At 41.9% G+C, this 24,028-nt stretch overlaps 4 protein-coding genes across 4 annotated transcripts; 3 read left to right on the forward strand and 1 right to left on the reverse strand.

Moving 5' to 3' along the window:
• Positions 214 to 3,665, forward strand: LOC109717088 (trihelix transcription factor ASIL2). The gene is given in 3 exon segments (XM_020242758.1): positions 214 to 645; positions 648 to 1,457; positions 3,281 to 3,665. Coding segments are annotated over 2 exon segments (1,119 nt in total). The 5' UTR covers positions 214 to 335; the 3' UTR covers position 1,457; positions 3,281 to 3,665.
• Positions 4,508 to 7,969, reverse strand: LOC109717090. The gene is made up of 3 exons (XM_020242761.1): positions 7,707 to 7,969; positions 6,102 to 6,722; positions 4,508 to 4,908 (listed from the first exon to the last, which is right to left on the reverse strand). The coding sequence occupies exons 2-3, from the start codon at positions 6,629 to 6,631 to the stop codon at positions 4,836 to 4,838; spliced, it is 603 nt and encodes a 200-aa protein (XP_020098350.1). The 5' UTR covers positions 6,632 to 6,722; positions 7,707 to 7,969; the 3' UTR covers positions 4,508 to 4,835.
• LOC109717089 lies at positions 10,147 to 13,632 on the forward strand. Its single transcript, XM_020242760.1, has 3 exons — positions 10,147 to 10,477; positions 11,883 to 11,963; positions 12,867 to 13,632. The coding sequence occupies exons 1-3, from the start codon at positions 10,319 to 10,321 to the stop codon at positions 13,233 to 13,235; spliced, it is 609 nt and encodes a 202-aa protein (XP_020098349.1). The 5' UTR covers positions 10,147 to 10,318; the 3' UTR covers positions 13,236 to 13,632.
• On the forward strand, positions 15,723 to 19,438 carry LOC109717390 (systemin receptor SR160-like). Its single transcript, XM_020243158.1, has one exon. The coding sequence runs from the start codon at positions 15,840 to 15,842 to the stop codon at positions 19,230 to 19,232; it is 3,393 nt and encodes a 1,130-aa protein (XP_020098747.1). The 5' UTR covers positions 15,723 to 15,839; the 3' UTR covers positions 19,233 to 19,438.

Consider the following 24,028-nt stretch of genomic DNA (forward strand, 5'->3'; position numbering starts at 1 on the left):
AGCCCGGCCCATGCAGGCCCATTAAATTTCGAAGTGGTCTCTGTTTGGGCCTCTACTACTAGTCTACTACACCACGTTAACGGGCCCTACTCGCCGGGTCGCGACCCGAAGCCGAACCCGAAATAATTCTAACCCGCTAAATTGAACTCGGCCAGCTTGCGCGATTCGACCCGGCTCGCGCACCGAGTGTTCCGAGTGGAATCGCTCGCCCACCTCTCCTCCCCCCTCTTCCCCAGTCTCCCACCCCGACTCACCGGACCACCGATCTCGTCGTCCTTATTCACACCCCTGCAGCTTATTCCAACCCTTATTCGCTATTTTATTCCGAGCCCTCCATGGACGACACCGAGGACGACGCGAGGTACCCACCCAAACCTCGCCGAGCTCCCTTATCCTCCTCCTCCTCCCGATCCTTCCACCGTGGCGACGAGGACGACGAGGTCGAGCCCGTAGATCGCTACCGCAAGATCCATAGGGAGCACGACGACGACGACGACGACGACGATGATGAGGAGGAGGAGGGGGAGGAGGAGGATGAGGACGTCGAGGATGGGCGCGATTCCCCGGATAGCCGCGGGAAGCGGCGGCGGATCGATAGGTATGCTCTAGGGTTCGAGTTCGCCCCGCGCGTGACCCCCCCGCCACGGATTGGTCGGAGGAGTCGACCTTGGCGCTCCTCGAGGCGTGGGGCGACCGCTTCGTCCAGAACGAGCGTAAGAGCATCCGCGCCGAGGAGTGGAGCGAGGTGGCGAGGAAGGTGGCTCAGGCGGGGAGGGTCCCCTGGTCGGAGTCCCAATGCCGGAATCGGGTGGATACCTTGAAGAAGAAGTACAAGAAGGAGAAGGCGAGGTTGGTGGATCCGAACGCCCGGTCGAGCAGCAGCAGCTGGATCTACTTCAAAAAGATGGACGAGTTGATGTCCCCGCCGTCGCCCCCGCCGCCGCCGCCGCCGCCTGCTCCATCGCGGCAGCATCAGCCGCCACCGCAGCAGCAAATGCCGCAGCTCCCAATTGGAGTTAATACCGGAGAGTATGCCTTTGCCCGTTCCAACGGGCACAGCAAGGTGCCGGATAGCGTGACTGATGATGATGTTGATGGTGACGATGACGATGAGGAGTCGGATGGGATGCCGCCGCCGCCACCGAGCGACAGGGGGTTTAGAGTTTCGTACTCGTCGTACAGGATGCTGGCGGAGTCAATCCGGAAGTTCGGGGAGATATATGAGAAGATGGAGCATAGCAAGAGGCAGCAGATGGCGGAGCTGGAGAGGATGAGGAAGGATTTCCAGAGAGAATTGGAGGTACAGAAGAGGCAGATCTTGGAGAGGGCTCAGGCGGAGATAGCTAAGATTAGGGAGGAAGAGGGGGAGGAGGATGAAGATACTGAGAGAACAGAGGATGATGATGATAACGACGAGGATGGGATCGATGCTTCCGCTGAGAATTTGAGTGGATGAGGTAAAGATCTCTTCCATTTTTTTTCTTTGTTTTCCTTTATATGCTTACACCTTACATGCATTTGATAAACTTAGTGGTAGTTAAACTGAATTCGAATCATCTTAATATGAAATGTTAAAGTTGATGATCATTATCATGCTTTTCCATCCTTGGCACCAAGAAATGTTTTAGCTGAAGTAAACAGTAATTTAACGATCTAGTTGTTGAATTTTTTTTTTTTTTTTTGGTTCATATGACAATTAACTGTTTCCCCCTTAGATTATGGGGGGTGTCTCAAGCTGTTTGTGAGTTTTCCTGAAAATTAAATACTACATAAGAAATGCACAAATTGCTGTTTATTAAGAACTAAGGCATAACCAACCCAAAGAAACAAGTTTCATTCAATGTGTAGAGCTAAAATAGTCTAAAATGTCATTGTTCATTTGTTGTAGCTGATTGTGATTGCATTATTGAGTTGCCAACTTCAATATTGTGATTTTTGTCTACTTAAGTGGCATTTTATGTGACAATAGTTGGGGCGTGTTGTGTCGCCCTGAAAATTAAGTTGGTTGGACGTTCTAATATTTTTATGAAGGTAGAGTTTTCCCCTCAAACTTCCCAATTTCGTTACGAGCATATAGAGATATGAGTTGCTTGCCTTGAGTTCTTTCTTTGGCGGCATGATTTGTTTTAGTGTTGGAATTATAAAGTGATACCACTTCCTTGCAAGCTGGGATGAGTCATTAACTTTCTCTTGCTACCTTTCGTCTATGATAATAGTCAGCAACAAGATGGAGAGTAGGAAAATACTGCTATAGTACTTGCATTCATGAGGTTTGGCATAGCGGAATTGGATATTTCCAAGAGGATCCGTGGGATGTTCGAATGATCTCTAATAGATTTACTATTGTTCATGTTACGACAATGGGGTAAAACTCTCTTTGTAATTGTGGGTTGTTTGTCAGTCCTCAATATTGATGATTGTAATATGGAAATTCTGATATATTTTCATTCGAAACTGAAATGCTTTGTGCACTGCTATGTTTACGCCTCACAGATGGAGATGTTTTCTCTACCGATGTTCTTGAGACTGGTTGGAAGTCACCAGTAAGTTAGCAGGAAATTGCTGCATGAATGAGCAAGATCTGGTGAATATGTTCATAATAAAGAGTAGAATTAGATATCTTATAAATGCACAAATCATAGACAGATGGGTGAAGAAAAGAAGTTAAAACATAGTATCTGAAGAATCTTGTTGTTGGTTGCTTCGAAATGATATCCTTTTTCCAAGTGATTTGGCCGTTTCAGCAGCAGTAATTTTAGTGATTTGCTAAGTTTTAGCTGCTTGCTTCAGCACGTGCCTGCATATTATGCAATTTGCAGTCATCATATCTTGACATGTTCAAAATTTTAGGGTGGAATATCTTTGTTTTCTTACAAGATTTACAGATTTTCGTTTGTCACTTTCAGTGAGACTATATATACGGCTGATTAGCATTGGCCAGCTTTCTCTTTCTAAAGAATTTTATTTTTATTTGTTTTAACTGCTGATCTGATGTTAACTCGCAGATCTTGTTGGTGGTAATTATGTTGCTTATTCAAACTATTAATGTGAATCCTACTTGATCCATCTTTCTTCTTTTGAGTTGCTATAGATTTTATTGATATTTGGGAGAATTTTCTCCACGGATATGCCCTTCTGTTGTATTTTGTTTACTTGTAGATTCATCTCCATTTGGGTTACATGTCATTGTCTATATACAACATTGAGTTTAGCTTTGACTAAGCAATCTTTTTAAGCTTGGAAGTTCTCATCCATGTTTTTCTTCTGTTACTTTTTACAGGAATCGAATGTGGCTGAGAGAGCTATCCTGCTAATCAATCATATAGAAAGATGCCATTTGGATTCGAGAGAGCATCAACTGCAGATGCAATGGGAGATTGTATACTTGAAGTGCTCAGAGAGAGCACAGAAGCCTTGTGTTGTCTTATGCAGTAAATAAGCGATTCGTAAAATAGTCTTAAGCTTATGAAAAGATTGGCTAGATTTGTACTCTTTATCTACATGTGATTTGTCTCTCTTTCTTTCTTCTTTATTTTATTTGTGCAATTGTAAACCGAGTGATCTGCACATCTTTTATTGCTAAATGTTGTTCTGCACGATCTAGTTCTTCTTTGAGCACACTCCTGGAACTGGGAAAAGATATCATGAAATCTGGGGTTGACGAATGTTGCGCTCTTCAGTAAGTGCGTTAGGTATTCTGTCATCTTGTCTTGGCTTTTATTCGTATGTTAATGGACCACAAATGTCTGTTTTATATTCCCTTCTCTCTCTCTCTCTCTCTCTCTCTCTCTCTCTCTCTTCTTTAGTGGGTTTCAGCTTTGTGAAATGATGTTCGATTAAGTACATTCGTGTTATTAGTTAAAATACTAGCAGCTTTCGATTACAGCATAATCAAAAGCTCTACTTAGGACTTCTGTTCCGGGCCTTATAATCTCCCTGCTTCTTAAAGCAGGAGTTTCAAAATTTTCTAATCTCTGCACAAAATAATCGATGGGGATGACTGCAGCTTAAAGCACCGACAAGAGTACGGTCAACGAGGCATGTAATTGTGTTTAAATTGATAGGTACCACTCCCTTCAATTTGTTTGAAGTCCCTCACGATTTTTAGTTTTTACAATAGTTTGAAGTCCCTCCCGATTTTTAGTTTTATGGTGCATTTCATAGCGAAAAAGCCAAGAGTCTCAATTTTCTCAGTTGTAACCCCAAGGGCCTCAAGGCTGAAGCTCTGTAGCTTTTCCAACAGCGAGATATTGCATGGATCCAAAGAATAATCTGTTTCAATGAAGGCTTGAAGGCACCCATAAAACTATTCCTATCAGATAAGAGATAGGTATCTCTTATCTGATAGGAATTTGACACGTAAAAAACTATGAACCCATAACCATTGGATACACACAGAAGACTAACAACATCCACCGAACAATCTCCTGCAAAATAAAAAAAAAATAAAAAAAAAGTTGCTAAACAGTAAACATACGATTTTTCCAGTGAAAACTCAAGAAGCAAATGCCAGCATCTAAGAGCGCCAGTGAGCAAGTAAAACGCAACAACCAATAAACGTAAATAAAAAGAAAATATTTTCAACAAGAAAGGGAAAAAGAATGCTAGGAAATATAAAAACCAAGACAGAAAAAAAAAAAAAATCGAAAAATGCTCAGTGATGCAGGATAAGATCACACATTACAAACAGACCAGTGAAAACTCAACGAGACGGACCAAAATTTATCAAAGTTGTTGCACATCTATCCACCAAGCAAGCTAGGCAAAAAGGCAGAGGCAATGTCTACTACAGAAAGTGATAGAACTCGGAGTAGTCCCTCCTCTTTAGATACAATCTATTGGATGACACATTCGCATCTTCTAAACACCTCACGCTCAGATTCATCATCTGATATGCTGCCTTCATCACTGCAGAAATACAATGCAGCATTACGCATCAGATCTCTATTTGAAAGTAAAACAACAATAACAGGTGTGCTCGTTATAAGTATTTTAATGATTTGCCGAAAATTATAGTATTTCTGGAGGCCAATGAAGAAGCATTGGGTCCACCTCTCTCAACATCAATCACAAGATATATATACACAAGACAGCACAATATTTGCCACTATCAAAGTGCTTCCTTGAGTACTTACTATATATTAGCATATACTGCGATCAGAATCTTAGTAAAGCTAGAAACGAATAATAGGAAGTACATAAATATCTGGAACTTAATAGAGCATATGACCTAGAGGAATGCCATTATGTCTCGCTAAAAGATCCAATGTCTAAAAAGCAAGGTTCAGAAGTAAAAAAAGAGCAAACCTACTGGGCACGAAGCATCCATCTAAATGATATCGGACCAATCATACTCTGAGCTTATTCTTAACCAAGGCAACTTGAAATTTATCTCATGAAATACTTCAAATTTACTTCCAAATACTTATGCAGGTGTCCAATTTTTATTCCCCTTCAGTAAACAATTTACTAAAGGTTGAAACCCTTTGCATGTAATCCTATAAGGTCTTCTTTTCATTCATAGGCTTTCCAGTGCAGCAGCTTAATTATTTTGTTTTTCTTCCATGTGCTGGAGCACTATGAACGTAGTGGAGCGTCAATGCTATCCTCCCTGCCTCCCACGTTGCCAGTCAGGCATCTGCTTGTTCTGTTTGGATTTTAGTTGGTATTTACACTATATAGTAGGCGTAGAATCTAATGATATTTACATGTAGGGTTTACACAGGAAAAAATAAAAAAACTAAAAGATGAAAAGGTTGAGGAAGACAAAGTCTTTTGCTGTTTAATAATAAACATAATTATATCTAAATTAAAAGTTAAAATTGTTCCCATCCCATCCCAAAAAAAGAAAGTGTTCTCATCTTACCAAGCTTATCAACAATATAAGTTCACCAACTATTAGTTATATCTCTCATGAAAAGCATATGGAAAGAGAAGAAACACGGCATCAAGGATAGAGAAGAAAGTATGCAGCAACTCAGCAAAGAATATGTCAAATGCATCAGACACGCTAGTTTAGCTTATGACCAGAAAATACAGCAGGAAGATATGAAAGAGAGTACAATGTTCTGAAAGCTTAAAGCATTGATGACAATCCATACCTGACTTCAAATTCTCTTATCTCCGCAAGCTCTTTACCACATGTATCAGTCCACTGAACTTTCCTCCTCTCTATACAACAAGCTATGCTGTTTTCCCCCTCAACTGATTCACGTGCATCCTCACCTTCACTGACTCCCGTTGAATAGTCTAAAGAAAGCCTTTTTAGGCTGTTCTTAAGACAACCCTTCCTCTCGTTCCTGCTAATTGCATTATGAATTAACACCTTGCTTGTATCAGCTGACGAACTGTCAGATGGCTTAATGGAACCTGCTTTTGGAGAAGACGCATTAAGTTCAGCAGGTGTGCAACCAAAGCAGATGAAGGAAGCACATCTACATGGATTTTGGTTTTTTCTAGAAGCCAGTTGATATTCTCGCTCAGTTTCTTTCTCAACTAGTCGGTATTGGTTCCATGGTAAAATTTTTGTTTTCTCCTCGTTTTTCCGACCAAGGAGCAGGAGAGCAAGGCCATCAGTGTACCCTGAAGCTGAAGAAGAAAAGAAACCACCTCCTTCCACGGCCAGCAGCATTTCCACTGTTCATCCAGTCAACATATACTTTTCGGTTTGTCCATACGAGCAATCATTCCTCTCATTCTGTAACAATCACATTGCACACAAGCTGTCCATGGAAGGGGGAGAGAGAGACGGGCAAAAAAAAGAAGAAAAAAAAAGGGTTCAGATTCATTGTTGGTTCGGTGCTTTGATGAGGTTCTCATGGGATGTGGGTTCAGCTTGACCTTATGTGTGTAATACGTATGGGAGAGAATAAAATCATCCTGACTTAAACTAATTTCCTCTCGCATGCAACTAGCATGGAATTTAAGCTTGTAAAGTGAAGTTCTTGATTGGCTGTTGCATATAACCATACACATTAGCAAAATCAAGTTCTCCTGAACAGTCACATCTTTTATGTAGTCGGTGAGTAAAACAAAAACCAAAAAAAAAAAGTAATCACATGTTCACATTTCAGACCACTTCATAAATTTACATTCTTATTAGGTTAGGAAAACCTACTTCATCCAATGTAGGAGGAACTCATATCCAGTAGAACATACCAAATGGTTGTATAGATTTCGAAAATTACCCACAAAGAAATTCTAAAATCATTGTTCTGGGAAATGAGTCAAAGAGCATATTTATCGCTAAGTTCAAATTTAAGAACAAGCTATTATCTGATGCTATTCAAACGGATAAATTAATTTTCGTCTCTGTTTACATACTCTGATACATTTACCGTTTGTTTCGAATAAAAATAATTAAATAAACAATCTACAGCATTTACTTCAGTTTCTACGCTAGAGTGCTACAATCTACATCGGATCCAAAAATGTGAATCCCTAACAATAAACTTTGTAAAAAATCAACCTAAAAATGCATAAAATCAAATCAAACTTCTAGATAGATCTAAAACATTTCCGAAAAATCAAAAGGGAACATTCTCGCTACTAAATCCAAACCACATTTCGTCAAACGGTCAAACCCTAACTCCAAATGCACAATCTAGGGTTTCCATTACTATACTCAGATCTTCTACTAGGTTAAACCAACTTCTCACTCAATCAAATGAGATGGAGATGGAGATGGAGATCGAGAGCGATCGAACCTGAGCGAATCGCGAGGGGGATTATCGCGCGAGATTTTGGCGACGGCGCGGGTTCGTATCAAAGGTGGAGGGGGAAGAATCGGAGCGTGTCGTCGTCGTCGTCGTCGTCGTCGTGGATCCGAGATCTCGGAGGTGTTTGTGTGTGTCCGAATCGCGGAAGCATGTAACGGGGACAAAAGGGAAAGGGCGTATGTAACGCCGATCCGAGTTTTAATCCTCGCTTCGGATCGCCGAGGAGGGCATTTGGATCGTAGAGCGTGAGCGTCATTCTTTTTTTTTTTTTTTGTTTAAAGCGCCGAATAAAGTGCAAGCTTCGTGATGGATGGGTTCTGGACCGTCCGATGGTGAGGGTGTGGCTTCTGATGAATTATTTGGTTCGAGGACCCAGTCCACCACGTCATCCTTGGACCATCAACGCTTTACCCCAATATTTTTTTTATAAATGCATTAACGTTTTGATTTATATAAGAAGTATGATTAAAAAGTATAAAATGACAAAATATATAAATTGTTCTAATACGAAACCTTATTGAAAATCAAGAATAAATTTCTTAATGTAATTAAGAAAAAAAAATTATGATTGTCTTGCTATGACAATGACAATGACAATTTCAGTATTATAATCAATACTCACTAGCGCTAGTGGTAAAGAGATTGATAGTTGATACTCGAGATTTTAAATTCGAATCTTAATTAATTTATATTTTCAACTTAATTTATTCCTAAAAAATAAATAAAATAAATAATATGCCAAAAAAATAAACGAAACAGTTAGTGGGTTATCTTTCTTACTAGCCTTATGATATTGGAAGCTGGAATCAATATTTAATAATAATGATAAACTATTTTCAACATTACTTTATAGCATTAGAGGAGGAAGCTCTAATGCATCTTCAAAATTTTCAAAAAAATCGTATAAAAACTATGGTGGAAGAATTTAGCCATTATACTTCCAAAAAATTAGATTTTATCAATTTTGTAGATGAATTCAGGTTTGTTTATATTAACTCCGCAAAATCCAATGTCACTACTATCATTAGAAAGCTACACACATACTAAAAAGAAGGAAAACAAAAATTCAATCCTGATCCGTTTCGATTGAGGTGGTAAATGAGAAAAAAAATATATAGAAAAATATAATTCGTCCCGAATTCGCACCGATCCACCAAGTAAATGAAGCAGGAGGCAGGAGATCATTTTTTTTCTTCAATTCGTCTCGATCTGTCAAAATTCTTTCAAAAATCAGCTTTCGTCACGATCCACCCCAAATAGGACGGTAAGTGAGAGCCAAAAGTAAAATAAAAAAAATTCGCTCCGAATCCGTCCCATCCCGGCAATAAATAGAGCAGGAGGTGAAAAAGCCCTGCACCTCCGGACCTTTCCCGTTTGCATCCCTAACTACATCTACCATCAGTACCTGTCTCTACTATTTGCCATCATCATCGCCATTACCGCTTACCACTATTGCTGATATCTAATGTCGCACGACAAACTATAACAATTGTTGCTGTTACTGGGCCATCCATCACCGATCTTTACTACTATTTTTCTAACCCCTCTTTTTTTTTTCTTTTTTTTTTATATTTATCACTAGCCATTACCATCACTACCAGGCGATAAATTCACAGTGGATTCAACAGATTCAAATTCAAAGTGGTTTAAAACCTTCAACTATGTACAAAACTTGCAATGAAAAAAAATTTAAAGCATACTATGTGCAAAACCCACAATGAATTAAAAATTATTATTTTATATATGTTCTGTGCATTAATTTAAGTTGTAATTTATCCGCCCCGTTATGAGTTGGATTGTGTGAATTCCCATTTACTTGTTTTTGTTGCCTGTAAAAAGATACAAACGGGGCGGATTCAGTTGTGACTTGTGAGAGGGTCCCCATCCTATTTTCTTAGTTCGGATGGATTGGAAACGGGTTGATTTTTAACTTAATTTTTACTGTTACATTCAGATCGAATAAAAATGAAAATAGATTTTTAACAAAGTTTTAGTAATCGAAGCGGATTAAAGAAAAAAAAAATTATTTACTTTCCGCTTAATTTTTTTATCAAATTGGGACGGATTTGAGACATATTATTACTGTTCTTATATTTGAACTTTCTTTATTGCTCTGTTCGGGGCGGATCGGAAGATGAGCACCATTAATCCGAATCCATTTGCATCCCCACTGTTAAAATACAGATGGACGGTCCAGATGTACCGATGGGCGCGAGTCTAGGCATGTATACGCGTACGTGGCACAATCACTAAACAACCCTAACTCTCCCGCGTAAGAAGCTCCATGCGGGAATCAGGAGGAACGTCCATTCCCTTTCCGTCCACTCACCGCCGCCACCACATGCCCTCCGATCAAAATCCGAGGGCGTATACACTCTCTCGCAGAAAACTTTTATACATTCTACGTCGCATACGATTCGAGCCTAGCCGGATGGGTTCGGTGTTTGGGTAAAGGAGCGGAACGTGCCTTAAGAGAGAGAAAGGAAAGAGAAGTTCTCGCTCTCTCTATCTCTCTCCTTTCTCCGTCTAGGGTTTCCTCACATCGATCGATCGATCCCTTCCCCTTCTTCTTCTTGTTCTCCGAGCTCGGCGACGAATCCATGGCGAGGAAGCGGAAATCGGAGGCAACGAGGCTCGACGAGGTGGATCGGACGCTGTATTCGACCTTTTGTAGCGCCGCGAACTCGTTGTCGCAGCTCTACACGCAGACCATGAACCAGCAGAAGCTCTCCTTCCAAGCGGGAGAGCGCCATGCTTTGGTTTGCCCCCTTTTTGTTCCCTCATCTTCTCCTTCCCCTTCGATTCAATTATATCTGGGCAATCGATTTGTTGATGTGATATTTGTTATGTTGTTCCATGTTTTATGGTGGGTTTTGGTCTTGGATAGATGGGGTGATCCTGTAATTGAGCTTTGGGGCTCCTGTAGATCCTCCGGATCTTTTGTTTCTGTTGTTCGCTGGATTTCTCTGTTTGTTTGTTTTTGTTTTTGTTTTTTTTGTTTTTTTTTTTTTTTCTCTTTCTTGGGTTTTTTATGGTGTACAATGCTCCGTTTTCAGGACGCATCTTGTGTAATTACTCAGATATAATCTGTTAGTCTCTTCATGCTATTAAGCTTATGTTATGTCAGTTTGATTTTGTAGAACAAGGAGCTTCTTCCTCAAAGGGGATGCTCCTAATTGCTAACTGTTGCCATGCCTTCTTAGCCAATTGTGCATGAGCTTCACTAAGCCCCTTCTTAGTCAATTACTTCTCCATCTAATGAATCTTTTCTTCTTCTTCTTTTTCCGAGCATTTTGTGGAATTAGTATTTAAGTGTATTTTTAGTTGCATACTATTTTCTTGCTCAATGATTATTCTTATCCCCTTTGGACACCGTATCTCTTCGAAGGGATCCCTTCTGATTCATTTTGAGTATCGTGTCCAAGTAATAGACTCAAAGCCAAGTTCACTTGCAGTTCTCATAGTCACTGCCAGTGATGTTCACCTTCAATATCTCTGTGTAAAAACTAAGAAATATCTTTGGCGAACCCTGAAAGAAGTAACTTTCTAGAGAGAGTGAAAAAAATAGTTGGAATGAACTAAATCACTGGCAATCTGAGACCTATGGTTGTTGATTAGATTGCTCTCTGCCAATGGTTCGTTTTTTTGGTTTTGTACACGGAGAGACCTCTCTTGTATTAAGATGTACTGCAATATAGAAAGGAAGCATGTGCGATTCTGATCCCTAGATCCCTTTTCCTGCTTTTATGCTATATGTCTCATTGCTTTACGTACAGCGACAGACGACAGCTTCCGAATACATATTTCCTAATGCTGTCCTGGTTTTCCAAGCAGTCAGGACCAGAGCATGGCTTTTGGATTTAGTTTTGTTGAGTTTCCAGATCTGATATTGTTATGAATTTCACTAAGATAGTAATTCTAACCAAGATTTAGACTTTGGTCGCAAATTATAAATTGAAAATTGAAGCTCCACTAAGTAAACCCTTAACTTTGAAGATTGACATGCTTGACATGCTTATGGCTTGCTATAAACATGTTTTGTCATCAGATTCATGTTACAATATACTCTGGTTTCTTCTAAAAAATTTAAGGTCGATTCATAAATCGTCTGCTGGAGTGGTTAAAGTACTAATCAAGTTTCCTTCTGCCTTTTTGTTCATGCAGGAGAAGCTCTATCAATGGATCTTGAGACAGCATGAGGAAGGATCGAGGTTGACAGTTGCTGATATACTTGCCCACATTCAGGTTCGATCATGATTAAATTTTCTTATGTTTTGTGGTTCATTCTTAGTTTGGGAGGCTTTCTAAAGACAGTAAATACCTTCAGCAGACGTTTAGAATTTGATATCCTGCTCGCAATCTGCCTCATGATGCTGCCTGCTGGTGACATAACGTATCCGGTGATCTATAGGATTGTGATTCTGATTAATCTTTTATTTATTACAACTCAGCTGTACTTTTCAAAATAAGATGTGGTTCGTAATAAGAGATGCTACTGCAGTTCTACTATTCCCATGATGCTTGTAGTTAGTAATCCAGCTTCACTGGATTGAAGATTTTTTTTCAACTAAACATTAGTTCGTGCAGAGTGAGTGCAGAAATTTTAAGTGCTAAACAAGTTTTGTACAGTTATGAGCGTGATGCCAATATCTTTGTGCTTCACTTTTTGAATTTTCTTGCTTCAAACAGTCTGGAAGGTGAGCTTGAACTGTTTTTGGTTTACATGACGCTAATTAACCTAACTATCTTATGCTCTTCATAGAAAGAGCAAGTTGATTATTTTTTCAAACAATTTGCTGTATAACTAGTTACTAAAGTTTCTTTTGTTAACCGAGATAGGCTATATTGGAAGCTTGCTCTCCAGAAATTTCTCAATCACATCAAGTACTTATGTGCAGGTGTTATGCACTAAACCAGCGGCTTATTGCAAGAAGATAATGTGCACAACTTTCTATAGAAATCATTGTAGCTATAAGGAATTGAAGTTCTGACCGTCTCTCTGCTAAAAGCACCACAACGCCCAATCGAAGCCCTCCCTTTTTTTGTCTCTTTTATCTTCTGAAAATTTTCATGTAGTGAATGCATGGCTATTAAGTGGTTTTTGTTGGTGTCCTCTAATCCTTTAACTGAATCCATTTCCATATGCAGAACGAAATCGATTACGGAGGAGAAGATGCATCAGCTTCTCCGAGATTTCAGTTCCCCCACCAGCACTCCCAAAGCACAATGCACTCCACAAACACGAGCAATCAGCCCCCGTCCGGCTTCTCTGCGCAGCCGACTGCCGGATCAGCTTTCCGGAGCAGCCATTCCGACCAGTCAAAAAACTCGGTCTTCTCGAATGCTCTCTCCAGCCCCGTGCGCCGAAGCCTTCAACCCTATCATCTAGCACAGGGAGGTGGATCTTATTATGTGAATGGTGGTGGTAGGAGCAATGAATTGAATCGGGAGTCGAATTCTCCGAGCCCAAATGATTCAGACATGCACGCGGATAGCCCACCTCATGAATCTTACTGATGGTTCAATCTTATGGGGTAAAAGCTTCAGTGTCAGTTCGGAATTGCATCATGAACCTTACTACTGGTTCATTCATTCAGTGTCGGTTTGGAATTGGCGTTGTTCTTATCGTTTAGTCTAAAGAGGGTTGGCAACTCTTGCTCCTTATTGGGTATGCGGAGGGAGCTTTGGGGCATAGGTAAAGAAGAGCCCTAGAATGTATGCCATCCCCATAAGGCTCTTTTAATTTGACCTGGGTTGTTCTATCTGTTTGTTTGCTGTGTCTCTTTCTTCTACTCCCCTCCTTGTTAAACTTTCATTGTATTGGAAGCTAGTCTATACAAGTAGTGTTGTCAACAATATTATTATATATATATCAACATGCTATCGATTTATCCGAAATCATCTATTATTGAAACTACAACTGCTCTTGATTTGAGTTTCGTGTGTCTGCATACGACTCGCGAGTTTCTGCTTTAGGCTCCACTTGAACTTTATTTTGCTTATAAATATAAAGCAATCCGACAAGTGCAACAAGCTTAAGCTTAAAATGAGCACGTTTCCAAACATTAATATGCCGCACCGCGCTACATTGTTGTTGGATACTGGGTCTAGCCCATCCAATGGCTTTTGTTTGCGAATGTGCCCAAACTATAGGGATACAGTGGGCTCATAGCAGGCCCGTCATTAATCTCGCCTCCATGGGCCGATCAGAAATGGACGGTGATCCTAAATCTCGCCCCTGTAATTATATTATTAGCCCATTGTTATTTTTTTTTTTCCAATTTTTAATCTCATCCTAATCTCTACACTAATATACTCGTTGTTTTCTACATAATAAGACCAAAAAGAAGATCGGGTCCCACATTAAGACACTCGAGTGCTTTAAACACAGAGTTACCAGCTCCAGCATTAAACACCTCACTTACGCATCATCATTAAAAAAAAGTGGGCACACACACACACACACACACACACACACACACACACACCCCCACCCCAACCACTACGACCTTCTCCTCCCAATTATTGACTCCTCTACCCACCCTCGCACGTGCGTCGCCCAAACCACTCCCAACCCTCAAAAGAGGTGGCGCAACCCAACGATCCAAGGGCGGATACGCTCTCTAAAGTTAGAAGAGTGTCGCGTCCAATCGTGTGCGTTGCCCCTAATGAGTTGGATCACAGGGCGATACGTTGGCCCCACCCTTACCCGAATCCGGCCCATCGTCCACACCCCCCCCGGCCCAGCGTCCTTCGCCGGCTCTTCGCCGTCCGTTGCCATCGTACGATCGGACGGTCGAGATCATCTCTGAAGAAATCTAAAGCGTGCCACGTCACCCCGCCCTCTCGGCGCATCCGCACGTGCCTCGTCACCAAGGTGTGGGCCCCACCTCCACTCTTTAGTTTCCGTGCCCCCCGTTATTATTGGTATTCACCCACAAAATCTGCCCCCCAATCCACATGCGATGCGACGACACTTACTATTCGGGGGTCACGTTCTTTGGTCCAATTTCATGGTCGATGTTATCCGCGAATTCGGATTCCGGATGCCACGTCGTCAAATGCCGCAACTATATTTAAACGCACGGGTGTGTGTCGCCATAACCAATCATCGCTTTGCTTTACTTTAACCTTTTCAAGCTGTGGATTAAATAAATAGAAAATCCCTTTTCTCATATTTCCCTTTTCATCCTTTTGTTGTGCCTTTTCCCTTTTTGACCCCTACTGCCGTACATCCTAGCCGTTCATCCGGACGCTTCGATGGATTGATGATCATATGGACGGCCGAGATGAATGCTTGTTCGTGTAATCTAAGGTGCGGGGGCACGACGCTGACAACTCATTCGATGCCTCAACTGCACTCAAAGTCGAAATGACGATAATGCCCTTGCGTAAGCTGCTGGGGCATACGGCGGGGTATGGTTAGTTTGTATGGAAATGGTGGGGGTATTTTGGTAAAGTGAAAAGGTTAACTGAGACCCGGCCTACACCGCACGCTTCGGATCGGATCCGTAGATTTTAAAAGACCCGAAAATAAAAATAAAAATAAAAAATAAAAATAAAAATAAAACTTCTCGAAGAAACGGAACCCGCACGTTTGGACCGCGACCCCGTTCTTGTTGCTTACCTCTCTGACCAAATTACCCCTCACGAGACCCGGCGCGTTCTCCGTTCCTCGGGGGTAGTTTAGTCATTCCACGTAAAAACAAAGCAATCGAACCGTAACACACGTGATCAAGCCTCGAGCATAGCATTCCCTGATAGCAAATCCTAGCCGTCCGATCGAAAGTTCCTGTACGCTGACCGTTGGATCGGAAGAACCGCGTTCGAAAGTGGGAATTGGTTGGGTGCTTGTGCTTCGGAAATTTAAACTAAAACAGGGGAAAAAGAATAATTACATTATCCTAATAGTTAAATTAAATTTAAATTAATTAATTAGTTGGGGTACATGCCATGTGAGAACTCACACCACCCACAGCTGGTGCGCTCCCATCGCTTCCCCGATAAATACCTCGTCCTGTTCATCACTCCCAACATTTTACTCTCTCTCTCTCTCTCTCTCTCTCTCTTTGTCTCTCTCTACGATTCCTCGAGGTCCTCTAATGGTGGAAACCTAACCCTATGAGAACCCTAGCGACTGTTAGAAGGGATCGAAGAGAGACACTACACCATTCTATGGATTCCCTTCTATTTCTACTGCTTTTGTTTTTGGGGGTCGGATTGAGCAGAGGTGGGGATTTGGAGATGTTGATCTCGTTCAGGAGCTCGCTCCCAAACCCTGGCGTGCTCCAGAGTTGGAACCCTAGCGAGGGGGCGTGCTCCTTCTCCGGCGTCAGCTGCAAGGGCGGACGCGTGGCGTCCATCACGCTCTACGGCGTCCTCCTCGGCGCCGACCTCGGCGCCGTCGCCGACCACCTCATGGCGATCCCCACCCTCGAGATCCTCGCCCTCCGTGGCGCCAATCTCACCGGAACCCTAACCGCCGCCGGCGTTGTCCCGGCCCCGAGGTGCGGCGCGCGGCTCTCGGAGCTCGACCTCTCAGGCAACTCCCTGGGCGGCTCCGTCGCCGGCGCCGCCGCGCTCGCCGCAGCGTGCCCCGGCCTCCGCGCCCTCAACCTCTCCGGGAACTCCCTCGGTCTCGACCCCGCCGCGAAGGAGACCCCCGGCAACGCGGGTTTCGCCCTCGACGCGCTCGACCTCTCCTACAACAAGATCGCCGGCGACGGCGACCTCCGGTGGCTCCTCTCCGGCCTCGGCCGTCTTCGGCGGCTGGAACTCGCCGGAAACCGCATCTCCGGCGGGATCCCGGCGATCGCCAACTGCTCCTCGCTCCAGTACCTGGATCTCTCCTCGAACGACCTCGCCGGCGAGGTCGCTGCCGGGGTCCTCGGCGGGTGCCGGAGCCTCGCCGTGTTGAACCTCTCCGACAACCACTTCGCCGGTAAACTGCCCCCCGACCTCTCCTCTTGCTACTCACTCACCGCACTAATCCTCTCCAACAACAACTTCTCCGGGGAGTTCCCCGTTCAAACCCTAACCTCCATGTCCAACCTCAAAACCCTCGATCTCGGCTTCAACAGCTTCAATGGAACCCTCCCAGACCCGATCTCCAGGCTCTCCACACTCGAGCTTCTTGACCTCAGCTCGAATAGCTTCTCCGGATCGATCCCTTCGTCTCTTTGTCCTAGTCCTCTGTTTAGCTTAAAAGAGCTTTACCTGCAGAACAATCTCTTCAGCGGTAGCATTCCCAACTCCATCAGCAACTGCTCCAATTTGGTTTCCCTTGATCTCAGCCTCAATTATCTTTCCGGACCGATTCCCCGCTCTCTCGGAGCCCTCGCTTCGCTCAAAGATCTGATCATGTGGCAGAACCTACTCGATGGCACCATCCCTGCAGAGCTCTCCAGCATACGAACCCTAGAGAACCTCATTCTCGATTATAATGGCCTCGCCGGGAACATCCCGCCGGGTCTCAGCAATTGTTCGAGTTTGAACTGGATCTCATTGGCGAGCAACCGGTTGAGCGGTCCGATCCCTTCGTGGATCGGAAGGCTCGGCAATCTTGCAATCCTCAAGCTCGGGAACAACTCCTTTTCCGGCCCGATCCCGCCGGAGCTCGGGGACTGCAAGAGTTTGGTTTGGCTCGACCTGAACAATAACCAGCTCAACGGCTCGATCCCCCCGACCCTCGCCAAGCAATCAGGCAACATCGCCGTCGGATTGGTCACAGGAAAGAGGTATGTGTACTTAAGGAACGACGAGAGTAGCCGATGTCACGGCACCGGTAGTCTTTTGGAATTCGGGGGTATACGGCCGGAGGATCTGAACCGATTGCCGAGCAAGAAGCTCTGCAACTTCACTAGGGTTTACATCGGGAGCACTCAATACACCTTCAACAACAATGGGTCCATGATCTTTCTTGACCTCTCCTACAATCAGCTACAGGGTGATATTCCAAAAGAGCTCGGCAACATGTACTACCTCATGATCCTCAATCTCGGCCACAATTTGCTCTCGGGTCTCATCCCCCTCGATTTGGGGAATTTGCATCACGTAGCGGTGCTCGATCTCTCCCACAATGCCCTCGAGGGTCCCATTCCGCCGTCCTTCTCCGCGCTCTCCTTATCCGAGATCGATCTTTCAAATAACGAGCTGAACGGGTCAATTCCAGAGTTGGGTTCTTTGGCAACGTTTCCTAGATATCGGTACGAGAACAATTCGGGCCTTTGCGGGTTCCCTCTCCCTCCATGCGGAGGAAACTCGGGGCCTAATGCAAGCAACGAACATCAAACGTCTCATCGTCGGGCTTCTCTAGCAGGGAGCGTGGCGATGGGGCTTCTCTTCTCTCTCTTCTGCATTTTCGGCTTAATCATAATCGCTGTAGAAACAAGGAGGAGGCAGAAAAAGGATAACAGCAACAATTCCCGGGATGTCTATATCGACAGCCGATCTCAATCCGGAACTGCCAATTCCAACTGGAAGCTCTCCGGCACGAATGCATTGAACATAAACCTCGCCACATTCGAAAAGCCACTTCAGAAACTCACTTTTGCAGACCTTCTCGAAGCCACCAATGGATTCCACGACGACAGCCTCATCGGTTCAGGCGGTTTTGGTGACGTTTACAAGGCCCAGCTCAAAGACGGGAGCGTTGTCGCCATTAAGAAACTGATCCATGTAAGCGGTCAAGGGGACCGCGAATTCACAGCCGAAATGGAAACCATCGGAAAGATCAAGCACCGGAATTTAGTCCCCTTACTAGGCTACTGCAAAGTCGGCGAGGAGCGGCTATTAGTCTACGAGTACATGAAGTACGGGAGCTTAGAGGACGTTCTACACGACCGCAAGAAGTCGGGGATTAAACTAAGCTGGGCGATGAGGAGGAAGATCGCGGTGGGGGCTGCCAGAGGCTTAGCGTTCCTCCACCACAACTGCATCCCCCATATCATCCACCGTGACATGAAATCGAGCAATGTGCTTCTTGATGAGAATTTGGAAGCTAGGGTCTCTGATTTCGGAATGGCACGGCTGATGAGCGTGATGGACACGCACTTGAGCGTGTCCACTCTCGCCGGCACGCCAGGATACGTCCCGCCGGAGTACTACCAGAGCTTCCGGTGTACCACCAAAGGCGATGTGTACAGCTTTGGTGTCGTGCTGCTCGAGCTGCTCACGGGGCGGCAGCCGACGGACTCGTCCGATTTCGGGGATAACAATCTGGTCGGGTGGGTGAAGCAGAAAGCAAAGATCAGGGTCAGCGAAGTGTTCGATCCAGAACTATTGAGGGAGGATCCAAGCCTCGAGCTCGAGTTGTTGGAGCATTTAAAGATCGCGTGCGCGTGTTTGGACGATCGGCCGCTGAGGCGGCCGACGATGCTGAAGGTAATGGCGATGTTTAAGGAAATTCAGGCGGGGTCTACGGTGGACTCCGCAAGCTCGGCCCCCGCGGCCTCGATGGAGGGGAGCTTCGGTGTGGAGATGAGCCTCAAGGAAGGGAAAGAGGAGAAGGATTAACTTGCTCCTCAAACTTCAACTAATTACCATTTGTGAAATGGTATGAGAAATTTTTTCCCCCCTGTAGCTTGATCAGTCATTGTATTATGTATGGATAGATAGTGTTCCCTTTTGGTCTTCCTCTTTTTTCCGCTATGTTTAGTGAGAGTAGTATATCCTGTACATATTATATATATAATATATAATGATTTTTCTCCAGTTCCAAATCCCTTTTTTTAAGAAACATTTTACTACATCTTATGGCCTCTTTCATTTGAAGTGTTTTTCTCATCTTAATAGATAACAAACAAGTCGATCCAAAAATTTCCTTTCATTCAATTGTGCTTGGAGGAAAATTTTGATTGGTACAATTATATGTCCTTTTTTTTTTTTTTGCCTTTTTTGAATCACTGATTTTATTGCTTTGGATGATATCACCTGAATTTACTATCCAGGGTCTTTGCAAATTGCAATTCTCTACTGTGTACTGTTCTGACCATCCCAATGCACTAGGATGCAAATGGCCCACATACCTATTTGACTGCACCCAATCAGGTTCCTATACCTTTCCTATTTTAAGATTGGGAATCACTTTAACTCGTCGGATTGTAATTTACTCCTACAACTACGGAGCTTAACATCGAAGTAAATTAATTACAATTTGTCCTAATTAATCATCTAGTTTGAATTTTTTGTGTAAGATTTTTAAACTGCTGTCGACGGGTGATTCCCTTAGCTCAAAATTCTAATTATCATGGCGGCCGTAAGGAAGCAATGTCCAGTAGCGTTCTTTCTTTCTTATTTGAAAATATAAATTTTTTTTTTTTTCCAAAAAGGTAAAAACATAAGAAATTTATGTGGATTATGAACAATTTTAAATCGGACTTTCAATATTTTAAAATTTTAATCTTTTAAGTTATTTGATTTAAATATACTTTGACTTCAAAAAGAATTATTTTATTTTTGTGACCGGCCATCACAAGTGATAAAAGCCTTGATAGTTAGTATCCGAGGTTATAAATTTGAAGTCGAATTGCTCACATTTTTAGATAAGTTTTAAAAATATGAGTAAAACATTTAGCATGCTCGTTTTATATATATATATATATATATATATATATATATATATATATATATATATATATATATATTTGCATAAGTTCCTCAAGTTATGTATGTGAAAAGATTAGGCGTGAACCCAAAAATGGGATCACTATTGTTTCCTTCTCTCTTTTTTTCTCCCATTTTTGAGGGGGATCACTATTGTTTCCTTCTCTTTTTTTTTTATCCCATTTTTGAGGGAATAGTTGAGTGACAATGTCATCACCCGGTCCTTGTAATAAGCCATGACATAGAGAAGCTTACTGTTTAAAAATGAATTGGCATCATGTGGTGGGCCCCAAAATAACCTACCTGTTGGTGGTCTTAAACCCACCCTTATCTGTTGCCAAGAAGGACATGCAGATGTAGGTCATCCGGGCTCAGACTTATCACAGCCTTATGAGTGGCTTTCAGTGCATTATTACAAGCAAATAGTAGTAGTGCATCAGAGAGATTTATAGGCAAGTGTCAGATGACTCCGATCCATCCTCCGCTCAGCAGTAAAATTGCTCGTCTATTGTATTTTGAATGACGAGTTTGCTCATGATTATTGTAGAGTAAAGAGTGCGTAAAATAGGTACCCTCGATGCTCTGCATTGAGCTGGTATCACTTTTTACATTTCTCTAGTTCATAGCTGGGTTAAGCGGACACGTAAATTTGCATCCACAGTTGTATCCTGCTATGCAAATTGCAAACTACGTACTATGGGTATTTTGATTTTGAAGAGGGGCATTTACTTTTTTTGTTCAACAATCCTCAAATCCAAAAGGAGACATTTATAATTTCTAAAATAGTTTTACTGATCAAATAGATCGCCCTACGTACTCTCAAAATGAACTAAAAACAAAATGGCATCCATTTTTAGCAACAATTTCTAAATTAAGCTTGAAAGTTCCTTTTAGGATCCATAGAATGGATGGAGATTAATTTCCAAAATCTCTACTTAATTAAATCTTCTACTTATTATTACATTTTCTTTTTCCCTCTCAAAATGGTATAATGACACAACTCTATATATGGTCCCATGCTGAGCTCCTTAATTAGATGATCATGTTCCTTTTTTCCTTGTATGATAGCACAAATTTATGGGGTATTAATTGATGTTGCTTTTTCAATTTGAAATTGGAAATCATTATTGTCACACGCGCGTACAATGATAAAAGAGGCACCAAGTAGAGGGGCATTCTCGGAATAGTTCCCAAAAAAAAAAAAAAAAAAAAAAAAAAGAGGGAAAAGGGCATTCTCGGAAAGACGGTCCCTAAAAATGGCATTCTTCGTCCGAACCCTCATTATTGTTCGAACCGAATTGACTGAATTTGATCAGATTTAATATTTTATTTACTTACTGGTGGAAAAAAACTTTGTTAATATCGCTTTCCTGCTCACGTTCAAATATTCCAAAAGAGAATCAAAAGGCTTATTAATTAATGGCCTCGATATTAATCTTTAATTAAGACTAATCCCTACACTCGGGGGACCAGAAAAGAGCAAGAGAATTAATTAATCAAATCAACGTTCTAATCAAACAAGCTAAATTAATCATGCCCACGAGTTATTGCGTAATAGTTGGTTGTTACATGGGGAGCTACATTACGGACGAGTACATAGAACTTGCGGGGCATACGCATGAATGCATAGATAGATAGATAGATAGATATGTATATGGTTGGAACTCACCCATCTCCGTAGCTTTCGCCGAGCTCAATGGAGGAGGCATGTGGGTCCATCGACGTTCTCGTTTGCTCCATCGCCAACCTACAGAGTCCTCTTCGTAGCAGGATGCTGTTGCTACCTCTCTTTATCGCAATGATAATACATTCGTTATACAACATCCATTATATGGCAGTAATTAGATAAATCGTGTCGCATGCACTGACAGAAACAAATGATCGTTCTGAGACTACGATTTTTGTTTTTAAAGCTTCAACCCGAGACTTACTTGGAACAAATTGTGATCACTCAAAAATGGTTAGGGATTAATTAATTAGCCGTATGTTAATTTGAATATCGATATACAGAAGTTAGCATTGTTTAGCAATGCAAATTAATTAGTGGTGAGAATATGTGATGCACGTCAAAAGTATTATCCATCCATACAAAGTATTCTTAGTACGTATACCTTCCACATTTGAATTTATTGATGTATACATGCAATATAGTTTCTCGTAATTAATTAATTCCACCATGCATGAACTACTTGTGAGGATAGGTTAAAATTAAAAGGTGTATATATACATAGGAGGATTTATAAGCCTCTCAATTGGAAAATATCTAAATGCTTGCCTTGGAATACTCTATCAAAGATGTGACAAAGCAACTTACAAAATGTTATGCTACATTAATGACTCTATATATATATATATATATATTTATATATATCGACCTGATGGACACAGGAGCACATCAAATGCATGCCCACAAAAGGTCATTTGGTACTACCTCTCACTATTAGGCCAGCTCAGTATCAGCTGCACATGAACTCACATAGATCTGATGTTTAATTATTTTGACTTAAAAAAAGAGATTTTTACCTTATTAACAAATTAATAACTTGTATTTTCTTTCTTCTTTTTCTCTTTTTTTTTTTTTTTCAGATCAGTTGTTGCTAGAGTAGCCTAGGGCATCCAGTATTGAGTTTTTCCGGTTACCATATTCGAGTTCGGAGTTCTACGCTTTGCTCTAGAATTTTAAGAAATTGTTGACGTGCTTGATAAAAATAACTAAGTAGCCTCGGAGAGTTGAGTGATATTATATTTGTTTTTTTTTTTTTCAATAGATATGCTATTCCAATAACATAATCAAGCTAAAAGTACCATATTAGCATCTCTCTATGCCTTCTACACTGAAGATTCAATAGTTTTAAACTTTTTTATTAAATAATAACTCAATTAAAAATGATCTTTACAGCTGATCGGTAACGCAATTCTTTCCTACCGTCAAATAACACTTAACTGTGCTTTATGATTCATAGGTAAAATTGAACTGTGAAGCAGATGCGTCTCTTTCAGACGCGTCTGATTAGTATCTTTCTGGGTTGGAGGTGGCAAACACGGACGGATTTAGGCTGTGCCCACGTGCGTCGGGAGTCGCAGTCGCCCCACCTTCTCGACGTCTCACCTTCCTCTGTACCATCTGAAGCTTGTGTAGAGATCTAGAGAGGGACCAAGCTAACTACTACAGTTCCCACAACCACTAATTAGAACAGTAATTAACAATACTAATTGTTAAGATAAGCTAGTGGAAGAAAATAATGTGACCTTTGAATAGTGACAAAATTGGAAAATTTCCTCTTCTTTCATTTTCACCTAATTCCTGTATATTTCAATCGGTTTGTACTACGGGCCTATTGCACGTGCTTTGCCTTTGTATTATTGTGGAATAATCTTTGTGATTGGAGATTAATTTTTAAACTACTTGATACGACCAACCATGCAAAATATACACTTTTTTAAGTTGTTTGAGAATCACTTACACTTATGAAATCGCGCTTTGATGTTGAAGTCAATAGATTGCAACAAGATTGCGTTACAGAGATGAGAAAGTTTCAATTACCTAATGCTTTTGAGATCATAAAACCTACTAGAGCTCGAAATTGATGAAGAAAAAAATAAGTTCAAAAAAAATTATATTTTAGGATCAATTGTAATATTGGCAAAAGCAAACTTAAGAGTTCTATGGACACATTTTACTTAAAATTAGTTATATGATAAATTTA

The sequence above is a fragment of the Ananas comosus genome, linkage group 11 (genome assembly GCF_001540865.1).
Source record: "Ananas comosus cultivar F153 linkage group 11, ASM154086v1, whole genome shotgun sequence".
NCBI classification, from domain to species: domain Eukaryota; kingdom Viridiplantae; phylum Streptophyta; class Magnoliopsida; order Poales; family Bromeliaceae; genus Ananas; species Ananas comosus.